The 13774-nt window shown below is 50.5% G+C and overlaps 3 protein-coding genes across 3 annotated transcripts; all 3 read left to right on the top strand.

Annotated features, from left to right (window-relative positions):
• Positions 1 to 1310: 1310 nt before the first annotated feature.
• SETTUDRAFT_97790 (uncharacterized protein) lies at positions 1311 to 2637 on the top strand (the record flags this gene model as incomplete). Its single annotated transcript, XM_008032169.1, has 3 exons — positions 1311 to 1766; positions 1935 to 2058; positions 2105 to 2637. 3 exons carry the CDS (start codon positions 1311 to 1313, stop codon positions 2635 to 2637), a joined length of 1113 nt encoding a protein of 370 aa, XP_008030360.1.
• A 370-nt stretch (positions 2638 to 3007) lies between these two features.
• On the top strand, positions 3008 to 6816 carry SETTUDRAFT_141918 (uncharacterized protein; the record flags this gene model as incomplete). The annotated part of the gene is made up of 3 exons (XM_008032168.1): positions 3008 to 3876; positions 3922 to 6698; positions 6747 to 6816. The coding sequence occupies exons 1-3, from the start codon at positions 3013 to 3015 to the stop codon at positions 6814 to 6816; spliced, it is 3711 nt and encodes a 1236-aa protein (XP_008030359.1). The 5' UTR covers positions 3008 to 3012.
• A 723-nt stretch (positions 6817 to 7539) lies between these two features.
• SETTUDRAFT_96932 (uncharacterized protein) lies at positions 7540 to 13515 on the top strand (the record flags this gene model as incomplete). The annotated part of the gene is made up of 3 exons (XM_008032167.1): positions 7540 to 11838; positions 11886 to 13340; positions 13390 to 13515. 3 exons carry the CDS (start codon positions 7540 to 7542, stop codon positions 13513 to 13515), a joined length of 5880 nt encoding a protein of 1959 aa, XP_008030358.1.
• Between the last annotated feature and the right edge of the window lie 259 nt (positions 13516 to 13774).

Raw genomic sequence — 13774 nt, 5'->3', positions numbered from 1 at the left:
CTAGGTGTCCTGTATCGATCCTGAGGCTGATTGATATATGAGGGCAGGCTCAAGGCAAGATCTATCTGCGTAGATACAGGCTAACAGCGTTATCCACTGGCGTGAGCCATCCTGTATCGTAGTCCTCCTCCTTATGCCCTCGTACGAGGCCTTACTAAAGATCCTCCTTGAACGACTTACGATACCAAGCATGAAGCCCTTCTCATCCATATTGTAGATATGACGCGCCTCGACGTGATATTGATTAATTTTATCGCGTAGGAGGCTAAAGTAGAGGTTGTATTTGCTTCTTGAATCTGCTTTGTGGCGACAGTTATTAAGGCCTTTTGCCCACCTTGAGGTAAGTTGATCAGGATAGCGCTGGACGAAGCGACTAGCCCAGTGTACTCTAACCTTAGTCTTGGCGATCTGTGAGGCAAAATTGCGTATTATTGGCTGAGTAGGTGGTAAGCCTCTATCTGTTAGTCGATTGATATAGGCGATTAGGGCCTGCTCCTGCTGTGGGTGGAGGAGCTGCCGTTTTTGGCCACCTATCGCGCGTGAGGCGTGTAGGCCTTGGTGTCTTCGGGTAAGCGTAGATTGAACAACACTATATTTTTTTGCAATATCTGTATACGAAAAAGGCTCATCAGGTCCTAGGGCATTAATAGCTGCAAGCGCAGCCTTAATATTAGCCATGGTGGTGGGGATACGACGCGTTGAGGTTGAGGTGGTTGTAAGGCGCGCGCGCACTTTGTGGTCGCGCGCACTTTGTGGTGGGGCTAGTTATGCAAGGGCCGTTGATTAGTCTACTAGGGATTCCCCAATCCTGCCACTGCCATCAATGAGTCGCTGCAACCACGCCGTAATCTTACTGCGTGCGAGTGGGGTAACCATCTCAAATCCGATACCGAGATCGTGGACTTTGGAACATCTGTTCCCCATGCCCCTGCTTCTTTGAAAGCTAATAAGAATGAAGTAATTATAGCGGTGCTCAGATCACGGTATCTTCGCGTCCAACGACCTTTGCTATATTGTAGACTTCTGGTACCCCTAGTGCACTTATCCTTTAGCGGACATGTGCCCCGAGTTTAGGAACCTGGGATGATCCTTGAAGCTGGGGTTGTCAAGCATATTCTTATGTTTGAGACAGCAAGGGTTGTAGCAAACTGGAAATTTTAAACAAGAGAGATTAGCGGTAGCTTGATTCCGTGCCGTGCCACGATACTATGACGCTTAGCATCAATGGCATGGCAAGTACAAAACACACTGACCTGCTTCAAGGCAACACATTGCACATACTTGAGGTTCTTTTACTTGATACTTTAAAAATGGCAGGCTTCAATCCGGAAATTCCCGGCCTCCATGACTTGGACGCTGAATACATTGCTTACACCAATGCTCCTACACTTTTGATGCAGATTGGCACATTATTTGGTGCCACAGCCCTGGTCATCAGTCTGAGATGTTATGTCCGAATCGCTATGATACGTTCATTTGGTAAAGATGACTGGACTATTCTGCTGGCTTTTGCATTTGCTCTAGCATCGTTCATCATATATGTTATGCTGGCTAGGATAGGATTAGGGAAGCACCTTCCAGTCATTCGCATGAATGAAGAGGGCTATCGAGAGTTCTCAAAACTTCGTCAAGTGCTGTCTATAACTGTGGGAGTTGGTATTGGGCTCGTCAAGATCTCAGTTGCGTTTTTCTTGTTGCGTCTTGTAACAAAAAAGGCCTACAAGTGGTTTCTGAGAGGCTTTATTGTCTTCATGTTGTTGTTTACTGTTGGTTGTACTGGAGCACTGGGTACGTGGGAGTAAGAGTAGCGTTGAGAGGCTCATATACTGACTGGGAATAGTAAGTCGAACGACAATTCCCCTAGATTGCGATGCGGCAGCGGCCTCGCATGTTCGAATATTATCCAGCGTATGGTCGATCTGATCGCTGAATAGATATGGCAATGCACTCCGGTTGCAGCCGCGTGGGATTTGAGGCTTCGTCCACCTCCAGTTGGATCAGGCACTGCTGTGTGTTTTAACGCGAAAACGTTCACAGCAATAGGGCTCATGAATACAGGTGAGTAGCCTATGGCTCGCTTGGGATCTTGCTTACCCCCCATCAGCCGTCACTATTGCGACAGATTTCCTTCTGGCTTTACTTCCAGTTCCACTTGTATGGAAGTTACAGCTCAACGGCCGTAGTAAGGTCACTCTGGTCTGCATTCTAGCCCTCGGACTGTTTGCAGGCGTGGCTGCAATCATCAAATCCGAAAAGCAAAAGACCATCTTCTCTAATCCCGATCCATACGTCAAAGATACCTTCGTGATGTGGAGGTTCATCGAATATTTCATCGGCATCATTGCAGCATCATTGCCATCACTAAAGCCTTTGTTCAAGCAACTGCTCAGCAACGGCACTCGAGCAACAGAAGAAGCTTCGAGTCAACCCCTACCCAGTAGACAGCGATACTCGACCCGGATCAAAACGGTAGAGGATGATGAGATACCATTGGAGATATATGGGAAGATTGGCCATTCGGTCGAAGTTTCTTCAGGCTGTTGTAAGGTTCAGGGAGAAGGCGAGGACAGGGGTGATAGTGTCCGGACACTTGAGCCCAACACAATCTTGGTTGAGGAGAAGTGGCGCGTCAGTTAAGGGGTATGGCTGACAAAGTCAAAGAATGGCTTGGTAAAAATAAATCAACTTCGATTTGCGTCTTACCTACTTGCTGGATTCTGGATGCTTCACCGTGCTGGTGAATGTGTGAAACTGATGAACATAACGGTTGATGCTTCCCAATTTTGACTTGATAATTATGGGCGATTGGCACCAAGACAAGCCACATGGCGGTAGAAAAAGTATCGTGTGCAGGCGACTTGGCTGGTCGTGTGGCTGTCCCTAGTGAATACGACGTACGGGGGATCGACGTCAGTGGCCTAAGCTCCGAAAGTGGGCTGTCCCGAACACCAAGCCTCCCGCATCTTCGGCCACCGCATCCAAGATGCCGAACCGGGCGCCGCCAGCACGATTATGGCCACCGTGAAGCGCAGAGACTTGATCCTTGCTGCCGCCGCCGCCTTCGTTGCCTGGGGATACCTGACACACTGGCAGCCCAAGCTGCTCTACCTGCCCTACGCCTTCGTCACCGGAGTCCTCGCGACACTCGCACTGCTAGCATGGCTCACCTTCACGACCGCCTGGGACAAAGACCTGCGACGCGGTGGAAACGTCGACTATGGACCGCGCCACGTCACCTTCATTGCGCCGGAGAAGTGGAAGGCTGAGAGGGAGGCGCTGGACCGGAGGAACATGTACATGATGGAACCGCTATACCCCGCGTCCTTTATGATATCCGACAGTTTCGACGTCCTGATTGGCTTGATACTGCGCGACTTTGTCAAGAGCTGGTATGGGAGCATTAGCAAGAGCCCGACGTTCGTGAACGAGGTCGACAAGGCGATACGCGCGGCCATGGGCGAGCTCCGCGATCGCATACTGGCGGTAGACATGGTCGAGACGGTCGTGTCGCGCATGATTCCGCTTGTCACCGACCATCTGCGAGCCTCATACGAGGCCGAGCGCGTGGTGCGCGGGCGCAAGCTGTCGCGCAACATCACCGACTCAGAGGAGCTTGATCTCGCCATCGCAGCCAAATTCAAGGAGGGCCGACTGCACCCGGCGGCGTCTTTGGCGTACTCAAACACCAAGCCTATACAGCAGCAGCACCTACGGAGCATCGTCACGCGACTGCTGCCAAAGATTATGCCCGGCAACATGTCCACGAGTCCTGCTGTCAATGTGCTGATCAAGGAGATTGTGGCCTGTGCGGTTTTGTCACCCGTGATGCACATGCTCGCCGACCCCGACACGTGGAATCAGCTAATGGAGGGTTATGTAAGAGCTCGCCCGTCTAGAGTAAGCCTATGCTGACAATCACAGGGCCGGTCTGTGCTGCAAGAAAGAAAGACAGTCCGCAAGCTACGAGCTGCCCTCGACGAACACGCTCCGCCCTCGCAGAAGAATCCCAAGAATGTGCAGTTTCCCAAACTTGCGCCTGGCGACAATGAGCGCAGGTTTGAGAGGTTTATACGTGCAATCAGACAGACAAATTCGCTCGCAGATGCTAGAAGATTTCGTAGCGAGGTCTCAAGCCAGCTGCACAAAGACTCGATGATTGAAGGCCAGGATCCTGTCTACTTGCGGCGTCTCGAGACAGCACGGCAAATACTCGATAAAAAGGTTGCTACTCTCAGCGCTGGCGGGTCGGTTCGAGCCAAAGTCGCAGCACAGGAAATGCCAAAGCATAAGCGTTCGTCATCCAAATTCGCAAACGCATCCTTGCGCGAAGTGATGTATGACGCGTCAGGCCTGTCATGCTTCATGGAGTTCATGGACCAGGCAGACCTCATGCGTCTTGTGCAATTTTGGATCGTTGTGGATGGGTTTCGCAACCCATTAGAAGTAGAGACTGAAGAAGGCCAGGACTACGTTGGCACGCTCCCTGCATGGACAGAGTCGGATCGCACGGATTTGGCACAGATTTATGAGGCTTATTTGTCAAAACCAGAACTCAACATTCTCCCTGAAGCCCGGCGAGCCGTTGCAGAGTTTCTCAAAGCTGGAAGGAAAGCGACACCGCAGCAATATCACAATGCACGGCATTCTGTATTACGTGCCCAAACAGCCGCATACGAACAACTACAAGAACTGTATTTCCGGCGCTTCAAGAAGTCCAACCTGTACTACAAGTGGCTGGCTATGGATGAAGCAGTGAATGCCGACAAGGACACTACCGAACAGAAAACCATGGTGCAACCGCAGGAAGCTCCTCCTCCCACCCCACCTCCCATGGCTCGCAGACATTCAAGACAAAAGGCTTCATTGACTATACCACAAGGAGATCTGCGCCGAGCAGTTGCCTCTTCCTCAGACCTGAAAAGCCAAGGCGCAATTAAAAATGCCGAGCCACCTGCAAGACGCTCCTTGGATGTAGCTCCATCAACATCTACGCGCGCGCCTTTGTTCGATGACGATTACGACTCTGACCCCCTTGCGCATTCGATTGCGAGTTTGAACTCAGACTTTGGGCACGACCGCACTGGCGGCCACGACACACGAGTAGTTGATGCTATGCAGGCTGCTCTGAATGACATCATGGATGAGCCGGAAGGCTCCATCTTCTATGAACCAGGGTTGAAATCTCCTGTAGATAATGAATCCATGCATGGCTCTGTCGATCTACCTCGGGCATTTTCGCCAAACCCTCAGATACAGCAAAGCAAAGATAGTCTGAGGCCGAGCATAGCATCACTAGGTCTGGTTGGTGAGCCCAGAACACGTGGTGTCTTTGACGACGATTTATTCGGAGACGAGCAGAAATTCTTAGAAGACGAAGTCGATGATCCATTACCAACCGAGAAGACAGAAGACGAGGAAATACATGAAGCGGCGCCCGGAGATCTAGGCTTAGCAGAGGCTATCGATGCACTTACCGCTGATATTGAGCGTCTGGTAACACAGGAGTCTATCGTGGATTCGCTAACATCCAAGGCTGAGCTGACTAACAACGCCGCTGAGCTTAGAATCTTGCGCAAGTCGAAAGCAAGCCTGCAGCGGGAGATTCAGCGAAAGGAACTTCAACGGCAGCAATACATTGTTCAAGAGAGCGACAATAGTCTGTACGGGCGCGCCACCGTGTACATTCAGTCAATCATGGTTGGCGCAGAAGAGGATGGAAAGGAATACGCCATGTATGTTATCGAAGTTCGACGCCGCGCTGGGGATCAGATGCCTGCTGCTACCTGGGTCGTCTCACGAAGGTACAGTGAGTTTCATGACCTCAACAAGAGGCTCCGGGCAAAGTTCCCTGAAGTTCGAAATCTGGAGTTCCCGCGCCGCCAGATGATGCTTAAGCTCCAAAAGGACTTTCTGCACAAGCGACGGCTTGGCCTAGAAAAGTATTTGAGAGAGCTACTACTTATTCCAGCAGTGTGCCGCAGCCGTGAACTGCGGGCCTTTCTCTCTCAAGCTTCCATTAATCCCGCGGATGCTCTCAAGAACCAAAATCCAAACTCGAATGACTTCGTCACCCGCATCTACAACTCCGTCGCAGATGGCATGGAAGAGTTCCTTGGCAACATTCCAGTCCTTGACCAACTGTCAGTAGCGGGTCAAAATCTCATCTCCGCTGCTACTACACAGCTTGCGAGTACAAACGGCGCCCAGCCCGGAAGCCTAGCCTCTTCTGGTGTATTGGTGGCAGGCGAGTCCAACCATGATGCAGAAGCCGAAGCTGAACTGCTCGCATTCGAGAACAAAGAATTGGAACCTTTCGTAAAACCAATATGCGACCTCTTCTTGGAAACGTTTGAGTTGAACCGCGAGAACAACTGGCTCCGCGGCCGCGCTGTGGTCGTAGTCCTCCACCAGCTCCTAGGTGGCACCATCGAGCGCAAGGTGCGCGAGTCGTTGAATGACCTACTCTCCGAAAACAACATTGTCAAGTACGTCGACTCGTTGAAAGATAGCATGTGGCCAGACGGCCGGATGAAAGCCGGGGTCGAGCGAACAAGCCAAGACAAGGAGAAGAGCAGAAAAGCGGCGAGCGATGTTTTGAGTACCTTGGTACCAGAGTTAGCCAGCAGTGTGGTAGGGAGGCAAAATGCGCAGTTGGCAGCAAAGAAGTTGGAGGGGACTATTAATAACAGCCGGTTGAAGTAAGTTCACGTTGAGGCGTTTGCAATGCAAATACTAACAGTATGCAGTACGCATCTTGTCTTCACATTACTTGACGAGATTCTCCAGGTGCTCTTTCCGGATGTATTTACGAAGTAATGTATTTATGAGAGAGAGCATTGCATAGCCGGCGTCATCCTGGGTTGGGTTTTTGAGTGCTACACTTGCATTAAACGTCATGTACATGTTTCATCGTATTCTTTTCTTCTTCGGGTTTTCTGGTTGTCGACGGATCTTCTTTCATACTCTTCATGAATGGGGTCACTGTTCTTCCTACTCGTGCGGAGTCTGTTTCTGAATAGGTTTTTTTGTGATGAGCAAATGACGGTGCGATTGGTACGAGGGTTCTGCGTCTCATCTATCACTAAGCTCTGGAATGATCTGATCAAGCCTTCATCCTTGCTCGTCAAGTTTTGCTGGCTAATACTGATATTCTAAGCTAAGCTGATGCAGGTGCCCGTATGTGCATGCACAAATGTTTCGTTCATTATCTGGGAGTTTGCTGCTATCTTGGGCATACGTTTATGGTCTCACCAGTCCCCCTTCTGTATTAGGCCAGGCGGTGTTGAGTGTTGTGTATATCCAATGCCCTTCACCATTCGCGCTTGCCTAAACAAGAATCCTACACTTCACTTTCACCACTCACTCCCGCTTACAAAGTTTTCCTGCTGCCTAGTGCTCGCAAAAACACGAGCAACCTTTTTCTCTCTCAAAACCACAACCCTCCCTCGTACCTTCCACACTTACAACAACCAAAAACTTGTTTGCCAACTCTTTCTGGGTACCCAAATTGTTACTTTGAAGTGATTACAACTACTCAACATGTTCGGCAACGGCCGACGTGGTGGCAACGGACAAGGCGGCGATCGAGACCGCGGTCGCGGTCGCGGTCGTGGTCATGATCGTGGTCGTGGTCGTGGCCGTGGTCGGGGAGACGGCGATAAAGAGTATGCACGCGAAGCAGCTCTTACTAGGATCGAAGAAACAGAAGAGCAATGTCAAGCGCGGAGGACATACGGCTCATGGAGGCGATTGCTTGGTGAGCCGGAGAACGACCCCAACACCATGCGACGATTCTGGAAAGGCGCGCTCGATATACTGGAGTCAGGAGATCGAGACCGACTCCAGCAGCTCCCCCAGGACCTAAACGACGAAAACGAGGCAGGACATCGTCATATCCTTGCCTTGCTGAACACCAAAGTCAATGGTATTGACTACGAGACATTCATCAGCAATGCTCGCAACTTCCTCCTTACAATCACGCACTCTTCACTCCTGCGATGTCTGGCTGTCGATACTCATGTCGGGCTCATCTACAATCTCTTCGGTGGTGTCGGTGGAAAGAGAGCGGTTGCATTTCTCCGTCGCCTTATTCAAGCTCTATTGGCAGCTCAAACTGCTGGGATGGCTTGGCTTTCAACAGAATACTTCAGGCAAACACTTCTCGCTATGTCCATTGCTGTGTTTGAGTTGTTGAGGCGCGAGTCCAGGGCGCGCTTCAATGACGAGATCCCCACACTGGTCGATTCCATACAGGCTGCCACCGATACCGTCAAGGGTGTTGTCTCAAACACGCCAGCGCTCATTCAAAACCGACTCAAAGACATTCGAGCACTGATAACGCGCGCTCAAAGCCTCATCGCTGACAAAACTCTGGACGACAGCAGCACTGCTGACGATGAGGGAAACACATCCTTCTACCCGCGCGACCTGATTGTACCTTCGAATCGTTTCGACAATGACAAGAAAGACATTGTTGAAATAGTACTGTTCCCTACCCGAGACGAGATAATGAGCGATGCAAAAGAATTTCTTCCATATACCGACCGCGACCAACCTCACTTTCTCGAAGATCCTGTGCAGCGCCATATCGATACCTTTTTCAGATTGTTACGCCACGATATCTTCGGCGAGCTGAAAGGGGCTTTGGCAGGGATCATGCACGCGATAACTCAGAATCCTACAGCACCATTGCAACCAAGACTATATCTTGGCGATGTGCGTGCCAATTACTATGCCAACGCTCGATTGTGTTTTGTTACGCTCGAAAGCAGAAAGGGCCTGCAGGCACAGATTGAGTTCACTCAACCAGGCGAAGTTCGCAAGAAAAAGGCTACAGAACGAGAGCAATGGTGGGCAGACTCGCGAAGGTTTGATGAAGGCGCGCTGCTTTCTTTTATATGGATCGATGGTGTTGTCGCTCAACACGTCTTCCTCACCGTCTCATCTAAGACCACCGATCCTAAAAAGGCGTATGGGCTGACGAACAGTGATCAAATGGCCTACATCACGACTAGTCTGGTTACACAAGATCGAGCGACAGTGAAGAACTTGATGAGAGCGAATACTGGAGCAGCTCGTGGGTTGTTACTAGAGTTTCCAAAGGTGATGCCAGCGACTTTTGCCCCTGTTCTGGAGTGCCTCAAGGCAATGCAGCGCTTGAATCGCCTACCATTCCAGCAGTGGATCGTGCCCCCCAAACATGACGGTCCTCCAGGGGCACGTAAGATGCACCACATCCCCCCGCCCCTCTATGCGCGCACTGCCGGTTTCAAATTCTCCTTGTTGCCCATCGTGACAGAAGAGAACAAAATTCAACCATTCCTGATCGAGCCCACACATTCATGCGACGACGAAGTCTTGCTTGCCAAAGTTGAGAGCAAGACACAGCTTGATCGGGGGCAGTGCCGGGCCCTAGTGGCAGCGCTTACTCGCGAGTATGCATTCATTCAAGGTCCTCCTGGAACTGGCAAGAGTTATGTTGGGCTCCAAATCATGAAGGTTTTGTTGGCTGTCGATAAAAATGCCAATCTGGGACCAATGCTGATTGTATGCTACACCAATCATGCACTAGATCAGTTTCTTGAGCATCTGCTCGATATCAGTGTGAAGAAGCTTATCCGTGTGGGAGGCATGAGCAAATCCAAGAGGCTGGAGAATCACAACCTCCGTGGAGTGAGCGAGTCGGAGAAAAACACAAAAGCAGAAAGGTACATGGCGGCTTTGTGTTACAAAGAGTTGAATAATAAACAGAAAGAGGCAAAATCACTCTTTGCTGAGTTACACGCGCTGCAAAAGAACTTGGACTGGCAGCATATCAAAAGCCACATTTATGAAGGATACCCCACAGTATACCGTCAATTCCGCAGTGTCGACGACGAAGGATTCCAACTAGCTGGGCGCCATCCATTCGATATCTGGAGCACGGACAATGAGATCCCTCGCACGCCAATTCCAGCAAGAGTGATGCAACAAATCATTCAGAAAGCCAACACGGATGTACACTCGTTGAGCACTCAGGAGCGGGGTGCTCTGGTCACGCATTGGATTAGGGAAGCCCAGAGCAACAGAATTTGCGAGCTCTATGAGATTGTCAATGATGTTGCAAAGATCCAGCGGCAGCTAGACAACATACATGAGGAAGTGAACCGAAGAGTATTGGAAGAAGCGCAGGTCATAGGAGTCACGACGTCTGGTCTCGCAAAGCGAATTTCAGTTCTCCAGCAAGTCAGATGCAAAGTCATTATTTGCGAAGAAGCAGGAGAGGTCATGGAAAGTCATATGATTTGCGCCCTGCTTCCCGATGTCGAGCATGTGATCCAAATTGGCGACCATGAGCAGCTCAGACCTTCAGTAAACAACTTCCAAGACCTGTCACTCGAGAGCGAACGAGGAAAACTTCATCAGCTTGACAGAAGTCAGTTCGAACGACTTTCGGTTGGTGAGCCGGGGCGTCCTCTAATGCCTGTTGCTCAACTGAACGTACAGCGAAGGATGCGTCCACAGATATCTTCGCTGATTCGTGAGACTATTTACAGCAAACTTCAAGATCATACTTCCACCACCAAATTGCCTGATGTCATTGGTATGCGACAGAATGTTTTCTGGCTCGATCATACCAAATTTGAGGCTGAGAGTGACACCAATGCTCAAATTACAAAGTCCAAGTCAAACTTGTGGGAAGTTGAGATGGTTCATGCGCTAGTTCGGCATATCATTCGCCAAGGTATCTACAAGTCGGACGAGATCGCGGTGTTGACGCCATATACCGGGCAGCTTCAAAAGTTGCGGGCTGCTATGAGAAGCGATTTCGAGATATGTCTTAGTGACCGCGACAAGGAGGCACTAGAGAATGACGGCTTCGCAATAGACGATGGTGTTACGCAAGCACGAGAAGCATCTGGACACCAAGGCAAACCGTTGGAGAAGAAGCAGCTGTCTGAACTGTTGAGAATCGCTACGGTCGACAACTTCCAAGGGGAAGAAGCGAAGATCATCATTGTTTCGCTCGTACGAAGCAATGGCAAGCAGAAGGTTGGGTTCCTCAAAACAACAAACCGTATCAACGTCTTGCTTAGTCGCGCTCAACACGGCATGTATCTCATTGGTAACACGGAAACCTACACGAGTGTTGAAATGTGGCAGAAGGTCATCGATATGCTAAGAGCCGCTGGTTGCGTGGGAAAAAGCCTGGCCTTGTCTTGTCCTCGACATCCAGCGACGCCTATCCAAGTACAAGAACCCAATGATTTCCAGAAATACAGTCCAGAAGGTGGATGCATGGAAGCCTGCACTGATCGTCTCGAGTGTGGTCATCGCTGCGGGGCAAGATGTCATTCGGAGGCTATGCATGTCGTGTTCCGGTGCGAGCAGCCCTGTCAACGCCAACACCAACCCTGTGGCCATCCATGCCAAAAGGCTACGTGCGGAGAACTTTGTGGCAAATGCATGGTTCTTCTGGACAATGTGCAGCTTCCATGTGGTCATTCCAAACATTCAGTCGCCTGTCACCGCACCCAGAATATCGGTAGCATCTCTTGCGATGTCAAGGTCACGAAGCGTGTGCCTGGCTGCGAACATGACGTGGTTGTGAAGTGCTCTTTAGCCATTTCTTCACAAGGCTACAGCTGCCCTACTCCGTGCGCGGTAGCGCTATCCTGTGGTCATCCTTGTCCTAGAACTTGCGGCCAATGCAACACCAAGGATAGTCATGGTCAACCAGTGGTCAAGCATTTCGCTTGCCAAAAGATATGCGGTAGAAAGCATGGGACCTGCAGTCACAACTGCAACAGCCCATGCCATGATGGCACTGCCTGTGGGCTATGTCAAAACCCCTGTGAAGTAAGTTGTGCAGATGTCCTTCGACTGCGCTTTCTGACAAGTTACAGGTACGCTGTAAGCACACCAAGTGTCCACATAAGTGTCATGAGACTTGTGCGCCGTGCACTGAGCAATGCGTATGGTCATGCGAACATCAAGGCGCCTGCGAAATGCCTTGTTCAGCACCCTGTAGTCGACTACCCTGTGACGAGCGCTGCACGAAGGTTCTGCCATGCGGCCACCAATGCCCGAGTATCTGCGGCGAGGAGTGCCCCACGGAGTACTGTCAACAATGCGGTATGAAGCCTGAGGAACAGACCGATATGATCATGATGTCGTGTTACGCTGATGTCGATCTCAACGAATCACCCATAGTTGTTCTGAGTTGTGGTCATTTCTTCACAACTGAGACTCTGGATGGCCTTGTCAGCCTCAAAGAAGTATACGAGCTTGATACGAAGACAGGTCGCTTCACTGGCCTGATTGACAATGCGGAGCTTTCAGCAACGATTCCGCAGTGTCCAAACTGCAGAGAGCCTATCAAGCAGTACGTCACGCAACGCTACAACCGTCTCATCAATCGAGCTGTCATCGATGAGATGTCCAAGCGATTTATCGTCAGTGGACAACAGGAGCTTCAGATGCTAGAGGATAGACTTGAAGCTATGCGAGACAAGCTTGAAGAATCGCGAAAAACAGTTGTCCCAGCATCTCGCATCTTGGCCCGCGGCAACGTTGCTCACGAATTGACGATGCAACGACTCAATGACAGAATCAAGGAGAGATATGTGGAAGCGATCAAGTTGATGAACGCTGTAAAGTCTTTCCGTCGCAGAGTGAATGTTCAGCATCAACCTGCGTACAAGCTGCATCAAGCGACGATGCACAGCATTGCAAATAGCACTTCTCTCGACACTAAGTTTGCCAAATTGGCTATTGGTTCGTCTAGCCAGTCCTTGGAGCGCGACCGCGACCAGCGCGTCACTTTGGGCGGTGCTCTTCTCGAAACCAAAGTGCAATGTTTGATACTGGAGGACAACTTTGAAATCGCGCGAGCTGTCAGCCTCCTGAAGATTGATAGAGCAACACCACTCAGTTTCAGTGGAGGCTCGCCCATGTCGAAGACGGAGCGGTTCCTCAAAGATTGCAAGAAGTTGATCACTGAGTGCAGGTCGGAATGCCTACCCAAGCTAGCAGTCGAAGCAATTTTGTACTACGCCCGCATTGCTCAGCTGTTCGGTGAATCCAGAGTCGCCAAGAATACTGATCGCACAAAAGCTATGGATTACCGCAAGGACGCCCAAGAGCTTTTGGCAGAGGCAAAATTTCTTTGCAAGCATTCTTTCCGTGGTCGAGACACTTTGCTGCAAGCCATAGACAGCACTTTAAAAATGCTACGCAGTGAGTTCTACGAGGAAGTATCAAAGGAGGAATTGGATACCATCAAAAAGGCAATGGTCAGCGGACCTCGAGGAATTGCAACTCACTCAGGGCACTGGTACAACTGCATCAATAGACACCCAGTAAGTCACCCAATCACTATATTCATGGTCCGGACACTAAGTTACTTAGTTTGCGATTGGAGAATGCGGCATGCCCATGGAGTTGGCTCGCTGTCCAGAATGCGGCGAGACGGTAGGTGGCCAACACCATACTGCCGTTGCTGGTGTTTCACGGGCATCGGAGATGGAAAACTGAGCCGGCAACAGCATACCCTGGTTTGCAGATAGATGGATGCATGGCGACGCAGAACGGGAATTTACAGCATCGAAAACAGCGGGAATGGTGACTAGCCGCTCGGTCCGTGGCAGATTGCGTGCTACGTTTGGCGATGCAGCTATATCTGTTTTCTGTGTACAGGACCATTACACAGCGCCCATGGCGGGTACACCGCCTTTTCCGTATCACCATGTCGGCTCAGTCGGGTAAGCGATTGATACATATTGGAGGTATATCA

The sequence above is a fragment of the Exserohilum turcica genome (assembly GCF_000359705.1).
Source record: "Exserohilum turcica Et28A unplaced genomic scaffold SETTUscaffold_7, whole genome shotgun sequence".
Classification (NCBI taxonomy): domain Eukaryota; kingdom Fungi; phylum Ascomycota; class Dothideomycetes; order Pleosporales; family Pleosporaceae; genus Exserohilum; species Exserohilum turcicum.
This window is presented reverse-complemented; position numbering and strand designations above follow the sequence as displayed.